Source organism: Belonocnema kinseyi, chromosome 7 (assembly GCF_010883055.1).
Source record: "Belonocnema kinseyi isolate 2016_QV_RU_SX_M_011 chromosome 7, B_treatae_v1, whole genome shotgun sequence".
NCBI classification, from domain to species: Eukaryota; Metazoa; Arthropoda; class Insecta; order Hymenoptera; family Cynipidae; genus Belonocnema; species Belonocnema kinseyi.
In genome coordinates, this window is record NC_046663.1 from 90,636,164 (window position 1) to 90,657,644 (window position 21,481).

Genomic DNA, 21,481 nt, shown 5'->3' on the forward strand with positions numbered 1-21,481 from the left:
GAGGACGCATACTTTGAATAAAATATTTGTTATCATTCTCTTGAAATAAATGTGTTTTTTTCTTGAAAAAATACCGGTTTCATATGTATACACCTGGTAATGGTTATTTAAAAACTCTCAACCCCATAAAAGGGGGAGAGTATAAACTAAATAAAGAATGTAACTGGGGTGTTATGTTAAAATTGTTAAATTCATTTTTTTCTGTAAAAAGATCTACTATGGTCGCTCTACTAGGAATCGAACCATAGAACTTCTGATTGCTGGTTGGGTGCTTTCCCACTAAGCTATCAGAGAGATCGAAAGAAGAATATCTTTTTAGAAATATACGCTATCTCAAGACAAGTCTAATTTTTAGACTAAATGAAAAATAAATGTTTCAAATCCTTCTTTCGATCTCTCTAATAGCTTCACGGGAAAGAACCCGACCGGCAATCTGAAGTTATATAGTTCGATTCCCAGTTGAGCGACAAGAGTAGATCTTTTTTCGGAAAAAATTAATTTAAAAATTACATATTATAATTTTCCATCTACTCTAAAAAGAACCTTCAGTATTTTCTGTTATTTATACAGATTCGTTTAAATTATTATGTTAAAATAGTTAGTGACATAGCTTTTTTGAAGAGGTTATAGAACTTTGAATTCTTTTTGACTATGCGTAATCATACTTTTTTTGTAAAACTTAAAAGAATTCTATGTAAATACATGATTTTCTGGAAACATTATAGAAAAACGCACATGACATATATAGGACGGCACATATATATGTATCTCCCGTTGCATGGGTATTGATTGTGCCGAGAACGATCTTCGTGTATATCAAAAGTTACGTCTGCAAATTGACTTGCGGGTTGGAACCGGATTATGGTTGGATTAGATTAAATTATATTACAATAAAAGCAAATCACTAGAATCTCGACTATTAGATTTTTTCTCTATAATGTATTAAATTTTTATAAGAAAAGTTCAGTTAAAAAAAAATGGCAAAAATATGTATTTGTTTTAACTTTTTGTAATTTAAAGTTTAGTAACTTCTTAAAGAATGTTCAAGAAATAATTTCCAGCTTATAACTTTTAATTTTCGCATCCCCAATTCAATTGTATTGTACCCATAAAATATCGCAAAAAATGAAAAATTTCAGTTTTATATCAAATTCATACTAAGACGGCATTTATTGCATTTTTTTCAACATGAATAATTTTTTTTTCGATAAGTGACAAGTTTTCAAGTATATTTCAACTTATTTTTAATCACTTAAGCAATGCATATTTGTTTAAACAACTTTTTCTCAGGAAATCCTGAAAAGTTACTATATTTCGGGATAAATGGTAGAGTTAATGAAAGTCGAAAAAAAATTGTTTTCAGCATATTTCGCAACTGTTTAACAAATGTCTATTTGTATCATTTTTCTTGAATAAAATCGTGAGAAGTCAGTTTTTTATGGAATTAATGATAAAATTAACGTATTTTAAAAGTAATATTTTTTTCATGATATTAGGCAACTATTTAAACAATTAAAATCACTTGCTTAATTTCATATGAACGATGAAGAAAATTTTTGTATTTTGCCAATATCTTACACTATGTCCTTTATCATTCAGTATTTTCTTATCTCAAAGAAGTAAATCTAAAAAAAGATCTATCCATAACGTGACCGTGAAAAATGTTTTAAAAAATTGTTATTGTTTGAATGTTTAGGGAATAAGTTATGCGTTAAGAAAATGATGCATAATATGCGACATAGTGCAAGAGAATCGTAAACTCTAGACTTTTCTCCCTCTTTCTTATAAAAAGACGCAAGTGAAAGATTATTAATTTTTTTAATAATTCCAAACAATCTTTCACAAATATATCAATTTAAAATTCATTTCAGAAAATAATAACTTTTAATGATTTACAGGTGAAAAAATTATTTAAACAAATGAGAAATATGTTAAAAAAGAAATGTTGCTTTTGAAATTCATAAACTGTATCATCTAACCTTAAAAATAACAACTTCTATTATCCTAGTTTTTTACTATTATTTATAATAATGAATTGCGATTAAGCAATTATAAATCATAGGGGATCTTAGTGGCTCAGGCGATAGCACGTTAGGCTTCCGAGCAAGGAGGCCTGGGGTTCGATCCTTGTGCCAGTACCACTGGCAATTTGTCTATCCACTTCTACTGGGCATTTGGTGGTTCGGAACCCACCTCAACAGGCTCGACCGTCTACATTACAAACTAACCGATTGAATAAATATAAATAAAAACATCTGTCAATAGTCCGAAGCTAGTTGGAGATATTAATGTACTCTATTTTCGGAATCAAATGTAAGTAAATTATAATAATTTATACAAAGGTAAGTTTCTCAATATCACTGAACGTTCATTCCAAATTGAAATTGTTATCTTTTATTTTCATTATTATGTATTCCTATGAATGTCAGAAGATTTAATCAAACATACATTATAAGAGTCAGTGGATATTTTTACTTTATAGTTTCAAATTACAATCTTGTAAAATTTTTACTTTAATTGTTTATTTACACTTATCCAACTTACCCGTAATTACGGAATATCTGAAATCGTCGACACACTAATAAAGAAAATTAAAAATATTTATTAGGAAAGTTTTTGTTGATTCAAAAACGGGATGATTAAAATAGAAAATACACAAATAATTTTGACAAAAAACTGAAAAGAATGCTTTTAAATATTTGAAATACCATTATTGTTATCAGTGATAATCTTTATGCATACCCAGTATATGACACCCACTGCAGCTGGAACGATAAGGGCGGTGGTGTAGTGTCCTAGCCATGCAAAGTACATGGTGATTTTCACCCCAAAGTATCGGCAAATCTCATCCAAGGGCTGCGGGCTCAAAAATGCCCGAACCCATGACTTTTGTAGTTTTTCTAAGGCAGGTAACTCGTGTAATGGGAAGACCTGATTGTTTTTAAATATACAAAATAAAACTTGTTAATAAGTTTGTGAATGTAAGTTAGCCAATTAAGAAAAAAACGAATGCTTAGTTAAATTTTTGGGTATGAAATAATTGCGAAAACAAGATTGGGGTTTATTAATTAATATACGTTTACGTACATAAGTTTGGTTCTCATAAATTTGTATTTAATTCACAGCATAAAATTCCACTAAAATCACAGAAAAATCCATCAGGACTTGTATGCCTTGTTAATAAAGAAACTCTAAAAATCTTGAATAAATTCTGTGGAATTTTAAAGCACATGTAGAAAAAATTACAGATTAAGAGTCATCCGTATATTATGTAACACCTTTTTTGGCGATTTTTGGACCCTCCTTCACTCCTCGATAACAAATAATGATATAACATTATATTTTACAGAAACTCGATTTTGATCCAGTTGTAATTGCTGTTAGTCATCATATGTTTTGAATCTACTCTAGAATACCGATATATGCTTTTAATTTATGATATTTTGCCATCTGGTATTATTCAAAAACTATTTTCGCCTTTTTATTGAAATTGTACGACTTGAAACCACGCGTTTGTCCGTCTTTATCCTTTATAAGGGGTGCAGAGTGACAACATTTGGACTATGATAGCAAGGTACTTGTTAAATTAAGTATTTTGACTATAGCATACGGAAGAGAAAGGAGTCAATATACAGTTTCAATTCTTTTCGGTAATATATTGAGAAAACTAGAAGAAACGGCTCGCTTAGCCCCGTATTACGGTATCACATTAATCAAATATAAACGGCCTACAAAATACAAAATAGGCGCGGGAGGCCCACGAATTTGGAAAGGCTTAGCTCGAAATCGAGAAGCTCGGAATCGAGGGACTTGTTACACAGGTGGCCACAGTCGGCGAGCGCGATGTGCAACAAGAGTATGAATTATGAAGTGGAGAAAGCGGGAGATGATAAAAGGAAAAGAGAGCAGGGAGGCGAAGGTGCGGAGAGGGGCAATGATATTAAAAAGGTTAAGACATAAAAAAACGCCGGAGAGAGACAGGGATGAAGGGGATATGTCTACAAAATTTGAAGCCCTTATAAAGGGATTTAGAAAGGAGACTTGCGGAAGACAGAATTATCTGAAGAGCAAAGGAGAGGAGGTAAAAGATGAGGTAAGAAAAGTAAGACAAAAGTGGTAAGAATGTGATCAATTATGGAAAGGAGAAAAAGAAAAGGTATGGAATAAATTGGAAAGTATAGAGAATAGGCAAAGAGAGAATGAGGAGGTTAGGAAAAGGGACATGAAACTGCTAGAAGAGAGAGTGGGCAAACTAGAACTAAGAAATGAGTCTGAGGTGGGCGAGAAGGGAAGTTTGGAAGAAGTGAGAAAGTGTGAGGAGGTTAAGCCTGAGCAAAATGAAAGATAGCACTGGAGATTGATTGTGATTGAAAGAAGAATAGAAGGAAAAGAGAGAGAGAGAGAGAGAGAGAGAGAGAGAGAGAGAGAGAGTGAAGAGAAAAAAAACATAATAGTGAAGGGTTTGAAAGTGGATAGTGAAAGGGCAGAGGAAGATTTTGGGTAGCAGATGAGAGACATCGGCGCGTAAGTGAGATTCGCAAGGATAAGAAGACTGAAAAAGAGCGATGTCAAAGTAGCGTTCTACAACGTGCCAGGATTAAAGAACAAGGAAAAAGAATTTTGGGGAGAATTGCAGAAGTGGGATGTGATAATGGCGAGGGAGACGTGGGTGGATGGGAAGGATTGGAAAGGCATAAAAAGAATATTACTGAAAGCGTATGAGTGGCAGATGCAATCAGCAAGAAAGAAGCACGTGAAAGGGAGAGGAATGGGTTGCATGGTGTCAGAGGTAAGAAAGGAACTAATGATAGAGGGAGAAAAGGAAGAGTTTATAAAATAAAAGGATGGAACAATGGTTAAAAGAATTAAATTAGGAAAAGTTGTTGTGGATGTAGTATTCGTGTACAGAAGAAGAGGTGAAGATGGAGGATGGGGAACAATAAGAAATTCGGCAGAGGAAAAAGAGGAGAAGTAGTTACTAATAGGAGGGAATTTGAGTGCTTGAATCGGGAAACAAGGGTAGGAAGTATGGGATAGAGAAAATGAAGTGTTGATGAGAAAATCGAAACAAAATGAAACCGATCGGGAGGGTAGGAAGCTACTGAACTTGTTGGTACATTTGTAATGGTAATACAAGGGGAGATGACGAAGTTGAATATCTGTCTGCGGGTATAGGGGACGCAGTAATAGATTACATTAGGAAGAAGAGAGAATATGGAGGCTGATTGTTAGAATAGAAGTGGGAAACGTGATAGGCTCAGAACACTTTCCGGTAATCGCGACAATGAGATGCGGTGTTCCAAAGCGCAGTAGGGACAAGAGGAAAGGAAAGAGAGAAAAGAAATTGAAAATGGAAATTTAGAAGAAGGGAAAATTGAAAGAATTTAGATCAAAAATATAAAACGAGAAGATACGGGGTTTCGAAGAGGAAGGAGTAAACGCACTGCTAGAAAAAGTAAAAGGAGTGACAAAAGAAATGAAAAAAAGGAGAACTTCATAGGAGAAATAGGGCGCACGAAAATTGATAAAGGAGAGAACACAGAAGGAGAAAGAAAGGTACATGGAAGAGGTAGAGAAAGCGGTAAAAGAAGGGAGGGAATAGGCAGCGATAAATAGGGCAAGAGCAGGAAAAAAAGGTATGCATGCAGAAATAGGAATGAATGAGTCGATAAAGCACTTCAAGGGGCTGTTAAGAAGAGTGAAATATAGGGCAAAGGGAGAAAGAAGAAAAGTGGTCGATGATGACAAGGACATTAAAAATTGAAATATTAGTAGGGATGAGGTAAATGAGGCGATTGCAAGTTTGAAAAGAAACAAGGGAACAGGGGAAGATGTCTTGGAAAATAAAGCACTGAAATATGGAGGATTCGGGGTGAGGGGAGAGATGTGGAAGATTTGCAAAAAGGTATGGAAAGGAGAAGGGTGGCCGCAGGAGTGGAAAACAGAGTTGGTAGTGCCGTTGATAAAGAATGGAGAAATTGAACGGGTGGAGGAATATAGAGGTATCACAATCATGTCGGTGGGATATAAAATTTATGTGGAAGTTCTTAGAACGAGGTTAAAAAGACAGGCGGAAGAAAAGGGATATATACCACTTTAACCAAACGGGTTTTAGAAAAGGGATGGGAACCATAGATAACGCCTACGTGGTCAACTATCTAGTCAGTAGGGACCCAGAGGCGGAAGATAGGGCAGCTAGTCGCATTGTTTGTAGACTTTGAAGCAGCATTTAAGTCAGTTAACAGTAAGGTTTTATGGCAGCGATGAAAGAGAGAGGAGTAGTCGAAGGTTTAATAGAGAGGATAAAAGAAATACGAGGTGTGTTCAAAAAATGAGGTGACTTTATGGTTTTCTCAAAAAATATTCATTCATTCCTCAATATTTGTGTTGTCCCCTTCAAAGTAATCCCCCTCAGATATAATACACTTGTGCCAACGCTTTTTCCAATCATCGAAGCACTTCTGATAATCATTTTGTGGTACAGCCTTGAGTTCTTTCAGCGATGCAGTTTTTATCTCCTCAATCGTTGAAAATCGATGTACTTTCATGGGTCTCTTCTGTTTTGGGAAAAGAAAAAAGTCACTGGGGGCCAAATCCGGTGAATATGGAGGCTGAGGCATGACTGTGGTGCTGTTTTTGGTCAGCAAATCTTTCACAAGCAACGATGAATGAGCAGGTGCGTTATCGTGATGCAAAAGCCACGAATTGTTTTTCCAAAGTTCCGGACATCTTTTGCGTATCGCCTCTCGCAAACGGCACATAACTTGAAGATAATACTCTTTATTGACCGTACGACCTTGTGGTAATAATTCCTGATGCACTACGCTACGGTAATCAAAGAAGACAGTGAGCAAAACCTTCACATTTGACCGAACTTGACGTGCTTTTTACGGTCTTGGAGACTCAGGATGCTTCCACTGAGACGATTGGGTTTAGTTTCGACGTCATAACCATATACCCACGATTCATCCCCAGTTATAACCCTTTTGAGAAAATCAGGATCATTATTGACTTCATTCAACATCTCCTGAGCGATGGATCTTTTGATCAAAATTAAGCAGTTTTGGAACAAATTTCGCTGACACACGTCTCATGCCCAAAACGTCCGAAAAGATAGCATGGCATGAGCCAACCGATATGCCAACATATTCGACATCCTCTCGGCCTTCTTGGAACAGCTTGTACCACTTATACACATTTTTCTTACTCAGAGTAGACTCCCCGTATGCAACTGTCAACATTTCAAGAGTTTTAGAGCACGGGATTCCATTTTTCACACAAAACTTAATGCAAACTCTTTGCTCCATTTTTTTCGAAAGAAGAAAATCGCCGAGCACACCAAACTCTTCTAACCTTTTACGCCTCTGCCAGAAAAACAACACGAGCTATATAGTCAAAACTGTGAACATATGATCATGACGAGTGTACCAACATAACAAAACAAAAAATTTAAAACTTGAATGTACGTAGCCCGCGAAAATTGAAAAGTCACCTTACTTTTTGAACACACCTCGTATTTGTGGATACTAAGGTAAGGGTGAAGACAGGAGAAGAGAAAGGTGAGGAATTGTGGACAGAAATCCTGCTAGCAAATTAAGAGGAGAAATTGCAGAGGAAAGAGAAAGGGGGAACAACAGTAAGAACAGGAAAATTGTATTTACTACCAGAGCAAAGTCGCAAGCGTTTAAAACTAGGAATAATGACACCAGCATACAAAAAAAAGTGGTCTGCACGGTGGACTACACCAGCATATCTATATGTTTTTGGGATCGCTGAATATAAATCCGGGGTCCAAATAACCCATTTGGCTCATATTCTTTCGAATGTATATTTTTGCAAAAAAGAAATATATATGGGGCATTCTCCGTCAACCGGACACCTACCCCGTCCCAGAGTAATTTTGATCCAATTGAGGTCTCGAATGAAAGATAAGGTTTTCTACTTTTGAATGCCAAATGGCGTTTTTGATTCGGAACAAAATCAATCCATTATGGTGGCCCAACGACGGAAAAACGCACTAATATGGATGTGTTTCAGCTTCGTTACAGAATATTTTTCATCCGATTGATGTCTGTGAGGTCTCAAATGAAAGCTAAGGTTGTCTACTATCGAATGCCGCAGCGGCGGAAATCAACCCCCAAAGCACCCCAATTTTAGGAAATTTACCAATACGATGAAATTCTGTGAAAACATAGCGCAGAGTGTTTTCGGAGTCGCTGATTACAAATCTGTAATTAGATATTTATTTCGGAAATTCAACATAACGTTGAAATTCTGTGGAAACGTAACACAGGGAGTTTTCGGGGTCGTGGATTACGAATCTAGAGTAAGATGTCGAAAATTCATTCCACAGGGACGAATAAACCCCCCAAAAAACTACAGTTTTTTTGGGAGATCGAGACGCTTTTGGGCACGTATTCGTAAAATCTAATAGCAGATTCGTCATCAGCATCCTTAAAAACCTTTCAAGACGTGTTTTGAAGGTTTTTAAGGAAAATATTCCTGATCACCAAAAACTTATATAATAGAAAAATTTATCCGCCGTATGATGTTATCCCGGCGGTCAAAGGTTGAAGCTTGATTTTCGATTCTATGTTTACATGGTCAAATACAGACAAGGCTTTCGAAAGTAAACAACTGTAGCTTTCGTTTGAGATTTCAAAGACCTTAATCGGATGAAAATTACTCTGGGACGAGGCTGAAAAACTTCCATGTTAGTGCGTTTTTCCGAGTTCCGGCCGCCATATTGGATTTATTTTGTTCCGAATTAAGGAAAGCCAAGTGGCATTCGAAAGTAGATAGCCTTAGGTTTCATTTAAGACCTGATAGACCTCAATCGAATCGAAAGTATTCTGGGGCGAGGTGGGTGTCCGGTTGACGGAGAATGGCCCATATTTTCATGTCTGGTGGTCTTAGTCAGCATATTTATATTTTTTTGGTGGCTGAATCCGAATTCGGTGTCCAAATAACCTAGTTGGCTCATATTTTTGTCGAAGAACGCTAAAATAAACGTAAAATCGACGATAATATCGATTTTTTATGTATAATTTTGGAAGAAATGATTTCTTCATGCCCAGTGGTGATTTTACGTTTTTTCATCAAATATGAGCCTACTGGGTTATTTTGACTCCAAATTTGGATTCCGCGACCAAAAACGCATATTTATGCTGATTAAGTCCAGCGTTCATGAAAATATTTTTTTGTTTGCGAAAATATAAAGGAAAAATCGCTGTTTTGGTCTTTTTTACGTCTATTTTTTAGTTTTTCGAAAAAAGCCAACTGGGTTATTTCGACCCCAGATTCAGATTCAGCGACCCCGAAAACATATAGATATGCTAGTACAGTCTGCCGGGCAACCACTTTTATTGTGTTCCGGTGGAATTGAGACGGTATGAAGCGAATAGATTGTAAGATAGTATAAAGCTTGTTTGTAAGGATACATGTAATGGTTATGTAATGACTCTCACCCCCTAAAAGGGGAGAGAGTATAAACAAATAAAGAAGAACTTATTGAAAATTATTTTGTCTAAAATATGATACAATTTCTGTATAATATTATTTGTTATCGAAAACTGTACACATAAAAAAGTGGCACCTAAATTCTTTTTAAACACACGGGTTACCGTGATATGATATCTTAACTTTTACATATACCTCAAAATTAGATTTAAAAAAATTGTTTCTTTTTTCTCCCAACCCTCTTAAATTATTTTTTTTAAAATTATTATATTGAATTAATTATTTTACATACATTAGTATTTTCAATTAATTATATTATCTTCTGTATTTTGTTCAATGTAATTCTGTCATTTCAGGAAAATAACATAGAAATTCTGTAAGAATTCACTGGGAAAGCAAAAATTATTTTTCAAATATATTTTCTTCTACATGAATTTAATATTCAATCAAATTTTTCTACATTAATTTTGAAGATTTACTTTTAAAAAACTGAAAAACTAGTTAGGAACTAGACCTTTTATCACGATCACTTAGAGCATAACGTATCCTAGAGTCTCTAAATTCTTTAGCACTAATTAATTGAATTAGTAATTAACTCAAGATCCAATTTAGAAAGAGGGCTGAAGATTAGATTACTTTAAAATTAAATTAAACTTGCAGCTACCATGAGAGAAAATATATTGACAGAAATTGAATGAATGTTTTCGATTATTTGCGCATAAACACGAAACAAATAAAAGCATAAAGTTGCATTAATTTATAATAATTGAACCAATTAATTGCAATATATTAAATTTTTTAAAATTAAATGGCGTACATGTACATATTTTTACTTAACGTAATCGGAATAAATTATTATATTAAGTTTATTATGTTTATATTATTCAGAAACCTTTTTGTTAGAAGATTAAATATTAACCTTTAGATTATTAAAATTGACCTAATTAAATTAAAAACGCCTGATTTACAAAATTTGTCAAAAAAGATTGATAGATATCTTTGAACAGAGGTTTGAAATTTATAATTGATTTAAAAGTTTACGTTGAAAATATAAATAAATAAAAGCTCTGACTGATTTAAAAGTAAGTGGAATTAATAAAAAAATTCGTGTTATCATTTTTATACTTTTCCAAAACTTTGCAGGTGAACTTTTATCATTTCTCCGTTTTTCTTATACTAGCCAGACGCCCAAAAAGTTCTACGTGACGTTTCGATTTTGTATGGCATTGAAACTCACGAAGTGAACATAATTAGAGAGTGAAATCTTTATGAAAACTTTTGCACTGTGTTGCTAAAATAGCATATATTAAAATGTTGTTTAATCAGGAACCTTTGCTCCTTAAGTAGTATACATATGACAGCTCGGGAGCAGGTTTCGGTTCCGAGGTAAATGACAGAATTTAGATCATGGACATAGGAAACACGGGACTAGGCATGGGAGAATTCCATGAGTGGGGAGAGCCGCCATCTTACGATGTGCAATTTGATTATGCGCACGAGCCTTTTTGACGAAAAAATGTGCATGAAAATATAAACATGTGGGCGCTGCCACGTTTGTCGCGGGACATCAAAAGGTGGCGGACCTCCCCCCTCATTCCATCACCCCCGCAATGGCATGTCTAGTCCCTTGTTTCCTATGTCCATGATTTAGATTAATTTTGGTCGATAAAGTAGGAATATGACAGAGATTATTACCACAGTCTACAATATAAGTTTCTACTTCACCGACGCATTGGGCTCCATGAATCTCCATGTTCTAGAAGTATAGGTAGAGTGGGGGTAGCGGCTAATGAAAGAAGGCCGAAATAAGCTACACCAAACTCTCGCTTTCAGTCAAGTGTCGGGTGTTACCTTCAAATGGCTTTGGACTGATTTCGGGGAGATAGAAACCTAAAAAGTGAGGGCCATCTATCTCGCTTTCAATTGGAATATATATCTATATACATAATGTTGCAACAATATGTATATTGATATTGTGAATTGGTGTAATGCAGGTTGCTTCACACAGGCTTCAGAGATCAACGACTTGACCTATTGATTCTTTCTTTTTAATATTAACTTAGCCTAGCCTAAATATAAATTAAGTATACACGTTATTATCTATGGTTGTTGTTTTGATTATTAATAATAATCTGTTTACAAAACAGAAAATAAATTATTCACCAAATTTGTAAAAAAATTACAGTTCTTCCAAATATTAATTTAAAATTATTAGAGGGTCCTCCGAAGTAATGAAAATAGAACTTCTTGATCTTAACCGCTTCTTCCATCTTCTCAAATGTATCCTCACAGTTTGCATCCTCAAAATTTTGCATAATTCTGCTGTATGAGAAAATTGAAAATTGGTTCTCTAACTTGTACTGTGAGGTATGTCAGAGCTTATCCATTAGAATCGCAAATCCTATTACTTTATTCTCTAGCGAGCTTAATGTTTTAGCTATTTCTAAAGTGTCTTAATTTTTATAATATTGTCATGAAATTTTTCTCTCGCAATAGCACAAATAGCACTAAAATGCTGCATCTGGTAAGCCCCATTTTAAGATAAAATGTGAATTTTATAAGATGATCTTGGAAAAAGCGTCAAATTTCGATATTTTCGAAAAGTTGGGATAACTCCGGAAGTGATTAACATTTTTCAAAGTTATTTTTATTATTGTAAAGATTAGTCTCCATCGAGGTCTTCATAGTACTTTGCTAAGTTACTGAGATATTTTTGGAATTTTCCACCAAGATGCTGCCCTGGGGTCGAGCTTCGTGCAAGGAGGTCAGCAAATTTCAAATAATGATTGTACATACCACATGATATAAAAAAATGAAATTTTTTTTTAATGTTACAAAATTTTATTAAAATGCCACAAAGAATGGTTTAAAAAAATGTTGCGAGCATACACACGTTTTTGAAATTTGGCTACTTTTTTGCGTGTTTGCCACTGCGGCAGATTCCGGGGAAAATTTCGAAAAATATCATAACAATTCATAAACATACGGTGGAGGCCTGTTTTTAAAATGAGCTCAAGGACGTTTAAAAATTATAATTATTTCCGGAGTTACGTCAATTTGTCGAAAGCATCACAGTTTGATTGTTCTTCCAATATCTTTTTAGAAAATTCACAATTCTACTTCAACTTGGGCATATCAGATACATAATTTAATTACCTTTCGCGGCATATAATTTCCGCCATTAGTGTAAATAATTTACAAATATGAGATTGGTAAATAGGTATCAAATTTTTCTGAAATATAATATCGACGATTCAATATTTAAGAATTATCTACAATAATTATATACACTCGGACCTGGATTTCAGTACGGTTTCGGTTATGGCTTTGGAATCGAGTATAGGGACAACGAACATAAACACCAGCCTTTTAAAGCTTCGCACCTGCATCTAAGGTGGTAATTTATAATTTGTAGATGCGTACTGGTCGAAAATAACTAGCGGTCGGTCTAGTGATAAACCGGTGCTTTTCTTGTGATATTTCCGGCGTGGCGATCTTTCTTATATATACGCTTTCAGTGGACAGCCGTGCCTGCCGTCCAAACGGTTAGAGTTTGGGAAGACAGTTTTAAGTGAAATATGAGAGGGGTTAAAAGAAAAGATGAATAATACTAGATTGAAAAGAAATTTAAGAATAGAATGGAAAAAGATAAAAAATTTGAAAAAATTTGATGGGTCAATGAATTTGAATAAAAGAAAAGGAAGGTTCAAAAAGATTGTGAACTTTAAATGAGGAGAAAAAGGTAGATAAAAATCATACCGCAGTCAAAAAGGAATATAGAGAGTTATTAAAACAGTATTAAAGAAAATGTTTTAAGACTCAAGTGATAACAAAGCTGATAGTTGACAGAAAAGTAAATAAGAAGAAGAGTAGAAAGAGCTAGAGTACATTAGCGGGGAAACCTTTGGGAAACTAAAAGAAGTAATGAAAAGAGTATGGAAAGCTCAAGGATTACCTGCAGAGTAAAGGGTGGGATTGATGACACCAAAAGGGAAGAGAGAGAGAGAGAGAGTCAGGGACATTCACAAAGGAATGAGTGATAATGTAAAGGTGGAGAGTGAAGCCTCGGATAGATTCTGAATTTCGGCAAACGTGTCTGACGCAATAATAGTCTAGAAGGAGAGGCCTTGGGAAATATGACGAAAAATTTCGATAAATATTTAGAAGAAAAGAAATTGGTCTCAAATGTAGCAAAGTAAAAGATTTTTGTTTTCGGACGAAAACATAAGTATTGATGAATTCAAGGAGTAAACGTTCTTAGAATTTTTTTTAGAAGATAGAAAGTTCAACAGGAAATCGATAGAACAAATCGAGAGACAAATATAACAAAACAGTACTAACGAAAAGTTAAGATAATGCGAACGATACAAAAAATAAAAAGATAATTTGCGACAATATAATACGAATGTTAGATAAGATAAGCTAAAGCGATTAAATAGTAAGTTAATATCTAGTCGTAAAAATAAATTGTTTTATATATACACAATCTGCCGAAAATAATAAGTTCAGGAGCCACTTGGTAAAAATTAGTTCTTTGAATGTAATATTAATTAATTCAAATAAAAAAGGTTGATATGAAAACTGGCTTTAGCGATCTTATAATCATTCATGTTATAAATAGGTTTAATTTTGTTCAAGGATGATCGATTTTGATCAATTCTTTCGAGCGATATTAAGTTTTGAAACGAAATTTGACAAAATGTACAAAAGAGCGAGAGGGGCTAAAAATCAAGGATGAATGTCGAACCCGATAACTGGGCTGACAATAAAACAAGAATTTTCTCTAATCTTTTATAAAGATGTGTCCGCTTGGACATATTTGCAAATGTTTACGGCTTCTCGTTCGATCACCGAAGTTAACATGCGCTTAGCTCGGTGTTATACTCGGATAAGGGTCGTCTTACTAGACGGAGTATAATTATTAGATTTTAAGCTTTCGATTGACACACCTAGTAGAGATATTTCTAATTTTCTGAAGAGGATATATCACGTGAAAAGTTTAAGATAAAAATTCAAGAATTTATGGAATTTTTTGCCTCAACTTAATCAGATTTATTAATTTAATTTTGTTTTTAAAACTGAATCCAATTAAATGTAAATATCTCAGGAGAATAATTATGACACCCATATAGTATACAAGGTAACGACTAAAGTATATATTTAATCTACAATGAAGTACTTAGGACAATAATTATTAGTGACCCTGTTAACCAAATTCTTTAATTCTTCAAACATTAATCAGTTGTTTCTCCAGTTGGAAAATATGAGAGTTGTTCATTTTCTGACCTTCACTTTAACAATCATCTTTAATTATATTGGTGAATAAAATAATATATTAATAATATATAATTTTTTTTTAATTTGTAAGCTTTATGCAAACTGCAATTTGCCCAACGTAATAAATACAGCTATGAAATTAAAAAGGCTTTGTTTCATAAATTTTGTACATCATTTAAAGACTCTGCTCAACCAAATACAGTGAAACCCTTCAATAGCCCTTCCGAGAATTTACGCCGCGCCGCAGGTAGATGTAACAAGAGCTGCGCGGAGTGCGCGGGGTCTGCGGTAATCACCAAGGCCAGAACTCACGCGTGAACAAACAAAAGCAGATTAGGCTAGACTGGGTTGGTTCCCGCTCACCGCCAGCCCCAAAATCAGTTCTATAGAAGAGTTTCACTGTACATTTATACTAATTTGACAACGGGATGGTATATTCAAATTAATTTACGGTATATGCAAATCACTACTCACGTGTGTGAAAAAAAAAATCATATACGTTTTTTTCCATTTCATTCTTTTAGTTAACAATTTATTTTATACAGTCATAAAAATAATTGTATATGTTCTATTTTATCACATTTTTTTAGTTATAAAAAAACTGCTTGAGAAAATAAAAAGTGTACTTTTATTTTTAATAAAAATTGTTTAAACTATTAGAAATTTGTTAAAGATTGGATGAAATGTATGAAAATTATGCAATTATTCAGCAAAAAAAAAGCATTGGATACCAATTTGAAAAAGATGGACATCTATGGCTCAACTTTCAGAAATGTTGAAAATAAAGAATAAATTGACAAGCAATTTTTGATAAATTAAATTTTTTTATTAATTAACGGTTCTTTGAAATATAAAATGAATAAAACACTAATTCGTGGACTAAATGGAGCTGATGATTTCGTCGGTCAATGGATTAAAAAAGATTCCCACACGCTGTGGCCGGCCGGGACCGTATGACCACAGACTTCAGCCTTTTGGGCGTCCGGTATGTTCTTGGACGAACGAGGTCCCGTTCGGGAGCCTTTCTTATTCCAAACGCCGGTGATGGTGTCCGCCGTACACCTGGGCGAGAGCCTGCTGCATGCGAGGTGATTTTTTCGGTGATGCGTAAGTTCTCGTCTTCGTGGGTGCGCGTGAGGGAGGGCGAGTCTTTTCCCTCTTTTCCTTTCTGGATTTTTCTACCTTCGTGGGTGGAAGGTTAGAGTTTTCTCTCAGAGTGGTCCTAGGAGGAGGCTTTGGTATTACTGAGAGGAAATAAAATGGCTTGAGTGGTGACAGCTCAATGAGTTTAGCTGGGGAAAACTCATTGGGTGAGGCCCGCAGCTCTAGAAGGTCTTCTTTCCCTACGGAATGAAGATCCGCAGTTCCAGCAGATGGGCTCTGCAATTTAGACGGTGACGCGGACGTCTCCGCGGGCGGAAGATCGACGCCTAGAACCCGTGACACTTCCTCGAGGGGAATAAGCTCCTCGGCCTCCAAGGTGGATAGGTCGGGCGGCGAAGGATAACTTCCTAGGTCTGGTAGGACTTGCTCAAGACTCTGAGACAAGTTGAGCTCCTCGAAAACCTCTTCCTGAAGGACGGCTTGGTCGGGTTTTCCGGGTATGATGTCCAGTGAAGGTTGGCGGGTTGTGAGCCTCTTGATTCGGTTCCGGCGACCTCCCCAGTTCCTCTTCTTTCTTTTGAGGGGCAAGGTTACATATATAGGCCCCCGGGTTTACCTTCTGGTCAGCAAGGGCCTGACGATACCTTTCGGTCCAGCGTTTGTGCTGACTTGGCCGATTATATGAAATATATGTTTCTGGTGGTGGTCACGTGGTCCATCATGATGGCTGGAATTGGATCGCAGATCCTCTAGATCGAGGACCGAGACGTAGATGGAAAAAATCCCTGATCCTCTTGATAGAGGACCGAGAAAGTAGTCACGAAAGATAGGATCCCAAATCCTCTCTACAGAGGACCGAGAAGTACGTTAACAAAGTTCCCAGATCCTCTTAGCAGAGGACCGAGACGTAAGATGAAAGTCCCCGATCCTCCTTACAGAGGACTGAGAATAACAGAACACAAAAAAAGGATCCCAGATAATCTCTACAGAGGACCGAGAATTGAGAAAAGCAATAAAAGACATAAGGTAGAGGTAGAAAGTTGTAGTAAAAAGAGGAAGGAGAAGTAAAGAAAGAAGGCTAATAAATAAGGAAGGAAAAAATTCCCAGATCCTCTAGGCAGAGGACCGAGAGTAAGAAATGAAAAGACGGATCCCAGATCCTCTCTGCAGAAGATCGAGAAAAAAAAGTATGAGGAATGTAATAAAAGAAATGAGAAAGGAGCAAGCAGAAGCAGTAAAAAGAGCAAGAAAACATGAAGAGAAAAAAAGGCTGTTAAATGAGAATCGAAAAAATCCCAAGTCCTCTAGGCAGAGGACCGAGAGTAATGAGACTGGTGAACTTGCGGATGCTTGAAGAGCAGAAGAAGTTTAAGTATCTTTTGTGGAAAGCACTTACCGTTGTAGAGTACTATTGCGGGAAAAATTAAAGGTCAACCACTCGCGAGGTTGGCTATTGCCGGAGACTTTCTTCTCACAATCCGAATGTGATTTCTGATTTCCCTTTTTCACTGACACAGGTTATTCCTAAGTTGAGGTTAGGATTGGGCAAAAATAATTAAGTCGGAGTTTTAGTTTAAGTCGGGGTTTATTGATCGGGCTTCACCCACCGACTATTTAATTCTCGATGCACAACAGGAAATTCGGTAAGAACTCGCGAGTCGGAAGACCACCTTTACCGGGTGGTGACTGGTTTGGTACTGCTCTAGGAGCTCACCGCGAGCGAAGAGGTTAACCGTCTGCGAGCAAAACTGCGGCGTGATTTGCAACCAATCGATTGATCGATGTATCGACGTATCGATTCATCAAAGATCGCGGCTGGCGCGCGAAAATTCAAACTAACTAAACTTATTGGATTGTAAATTAATATTAAGCCGTAGTTAATATAGCGGGCTGTTACAGTCTGCATTTTTTTTTGGTTAGTTGGGAGCTGTTGTTTTGAGAAGCGTAATAAAATATAATTTCAGAGAAATTTAATTGTGTAACAACATAATTGTTTAAAGAATTACGTAATGTTTTTAAAAAATGTACTACTTCTAACAATTAAAAAATATTGTATTTTAATCAGAAATTGCTCAAAAGTAACAATAATACGTAAAAATGTAGTTTTTTTAAATTTTTGTGTCATATTTGAGGCGCTGCGGGAAGGGTGAAGGTAGATTTAAAATAAAAGTGATTAGTATGGTTTTTACACTTCTCTTCAATGCCTAAAAAGTTTGGCACGTTTCGATGAAACCCTGGAACATGAGTTCATCTTTTCGTAAATGGAAACCTTAGGAAGAGGGGGGGTGGTGTCTTGCCCTCTAAAGTTAAAACAAAATGTTTCAATGCATTTTTGGACCACCCTAATATATATATATATATAGTCAGTAGCAGTAAAACGAGCTGACCCAGTCGATTGGCCGACTAACTGGCCAGTCGACTAATCGACGCTGAATAGCAGACTGTGTACCTTGATCTGCTGACGTTCGATGAAACTAGCCAACGAGCGGACAGTCGGCTATTCGCATAGGGCGTTTCAGTCCACTATACGACTATGCATAGGGTTCATCATATATTTTAAGGATTGACATTATTTATTTGTTATTCATGGAAATATTTCGAGTAAAAAATAATGACAAGAGTTCCTATTCTAAATTTTAAGCCATTTGTAATTTAATTTATGTAGGTACTCGTATGTGACACGAAGTTTGTTAGTAAAGAAATCTTAAATAAAAAATTATCCCATTCTTAAAATGGACAAGGAAAAGCACAAAACAATATTGTGTCTTTTTCACTGCTTTTTTATTTAAGATTAGTAGAAATAAAATTATAATCTTCAGAAACATCTCAGAAAAAGATTTTTTTAAAGTAATTGTTTTTTTAATCTTTCGTGTTATTTGTGCTCATTTCTTATAAGTAGGTTTACTCTTGTAAAAAAGTGAATTATATAATAAACTAGCTTCAAAAAAAGTTATTTCATATGCAAACTGGATAATTATAATTAAGCAAACTATACAAAACACGTGATAAAATTGTTAATTTTGTACTAACAATTCTGCATAGTTCAACATCGAACGTTAATTATATTTTTGCTAATAGTCTTTATAAAATGGCAATACATATTTAAAAAGGATGTTTTTAGTTCATATTACTTATCGTAATTTGAGTAAATGAAATTTAATTTTCTAAATTAAAAATTAATAAATTTTAGCACGAATTTTTATCATTGCTTAATGATGACTTGCATTATAATTACATTCTATTTTTATTATTACTATTGTTGATTTTCTGATTCGGTCAATGCTCAATGGTAATAGCAGACAGCCATATCCTAGGCATATTGAGCAGTAGTGGGTTAGTTTAGTTTCTACTAATGATATAGTAATGACTAAGGTTTATTAATTTTTAATGCAAAAAATTAAACTGGGTTTACTCAAATAACGAGACTTCGATATTTTCAATGACAAATGCCTACGACAATTAATACGAATTTCAAATTTTTTACTGTATATATTTTAAATACTGTATGCTGTCATTTTACAAAAGATATTAGCAAAAATATAATTAACCTTCGATCTTAAACTATAAAGAAATTTCAGTATAAAATTAACATTTTTATTACGTATTTCGTATAGTTTGCTTAATTATAATTATGCAGTTTTCTTTAGAAATAGCTTGTTTTGAAGCTCGTTCATTATGTAATTCACTTTTATGCAAAAGTACATCTTGTTATAAGAAATGAACATAAATAAAACGAAAGATTAAAGATAAAGATCATTAGAACATCTATAGAATGAAATTTCTCGTAGAAAGTATAGATATGAACCATCCAGTTCTGTCCGATTTCTTTCATGGTCCGAGACGGAAGCCTTAGGCCAAACTTTTACTGTCACGAAGTTTGGGGCGCCAATCAAGACAGAGTCAATACGATACACCAGCAACATCTCAATTGCTTTAAGCGCATGTGATACTTAGAAAATTTTAGATTTTACCAGTTTTAGGTTCCCCCAGCTTTTTTTCTAGAATAATAAATATTTTGTCTTAAAAATTTGGGAAATGATAGCGAACATGCTAATCGACGTCCCCACACACTTTTCTTGTAGGTTAATTAAAAAACTTTTAATTTAGCAAAATGTGATTAATTTGCATAGCGCTTAGGAAATAGTATCGATTTTTTCAATGTTAGATTCCCCCGGCTTTTTTCCTAGGATAAGAAATATTTCGCCTTCAAAATCTGGGAAATGATATCGAACATGCTCAAATTGCTAACAACGTGCGTGTATATCTCGAGGTTATGTGTATTACAATTCACCCGAGCGTTACTTCCAAACTACACAATATTTTTGGTCAAAAACTTTGGACTTACAAATAAACATAGTAACTAATCTTCCGGAACTAACCTTATTTGCAGGCAATCGAAAAAGTTTATTTCATAAATAATTTCCAGATTATCGGAAAGGCAGAGATGAAAAACGACGTAACCTCAAAATAATGCATATGCATAAAATTTGTATTTGGCATAATAAGTTTTTTTTGTTATTATCCCGCAAAAAAGAGTCTGGGGACGTCCGTTATGATATTTTATAGCATCTCCGAATTCAGTTTTTAAAAATTTTCATTTTTGTGGAAAAAAGCCGGGGAAACTGTAAGTATCACATCCCCTTAAGGTGACGGGTCGACTGAAGGACGAGCTGCTGGAGCTGGAGTGATACGATACTAGTGCAGTGATCACAGATCTGAAACGAGATGAGGTCCAATACTATGACACGTCTATTTCCGTGTGAATATGGTAGGAGACGATACAAGTGCCTGGGTTGCGCGCGCAACCCATTTCTCCTCTTCTGAATTTGAAAACTCGAAGGTGCTTGATTGCCGGTCGGAACACTTCGGCGTTTCTATTTATATTTCTATCTGCTTTGAAATAAAATGAAGAGATTGAGATTTTAATATTTTCAGATTTCGATGCTTTGCTGGCGATTCTCATGATTTGAATACTTCGCGCGCCTCTTTATATGCGTGTATTTTGAGGTTACGTTACTTTAAGTATAAAATATAAATTATATAAATATCAATACTATTATATATATATTTTTTTATTAATGATAATATTATAATTATGTTATCTTATAAGTCTTATTTAATCTTGATCCGCATTTGAAAGAAATTAAAGAAATTGGTGATTTTGGAATTCATCTCGTTTGGATAAAAGCACAATTATTTGATTGAAAAATTAATTGTTTTGTTGAAAATGTTACTATTTTGTAAAAAAGTGCTCTTTTCTATCAAAAGTTCAACTACTTTGTTAAAATTTTTATTTCTTTTATTTGAAGGTTCATCTCTTTTGTTGCAAATACATTTTTGAAACTGACAATTAATCTATACCATTTTTGGTTGAAAAATCATGTATTTTGTTAATAATTCGTCTTTCTTTGTAGAAATTAAATTGCTTCATGGTGATAATAATTATCACCTCTCACGCGCTCGATCAGTGCTATTTGAATGATTCTATTTTGTTAACGAATCACTCAATTAAGGTAATACTTTTCAAAAAACTTCATACTATCCTAATAAACATTTCTTTCGCTTCAAGTTTGGTCTTACTCAAAATTCCCTCGATAAACGAAGCGTTTGAAAATTGTCTAACATTATTTTGATACTGCTT

The 21,481-nt window shown here is 34.7% G+C and overlaps 1 protein-coding gene across 2 annotated transcripts in view; it reads right to left on the reverse strand.

Annotated features, from left to right (window-relative positions):
- Nucleotides 1-21,481, reverse strand: part of LOC117176788 (anoctamin-8) — a 120,353-nt gene that overhangs the window by 28,689 nt on the left and 70,183 nt on the right. For both annotated transcript variants that reach the window (XM_033367089.1, XM_033367087.1), the window contains exon 4: nucleotides 2,743-2,931. In XM_033367089.1, coding sequence (XP_033222980.1) covers nucleotides 2,743-2,931 — 189 coding nt within the window. The remainder of the gene's footprint in view (nucleotides 1-2,742; nucleotides 2,932-21,481) is intronic.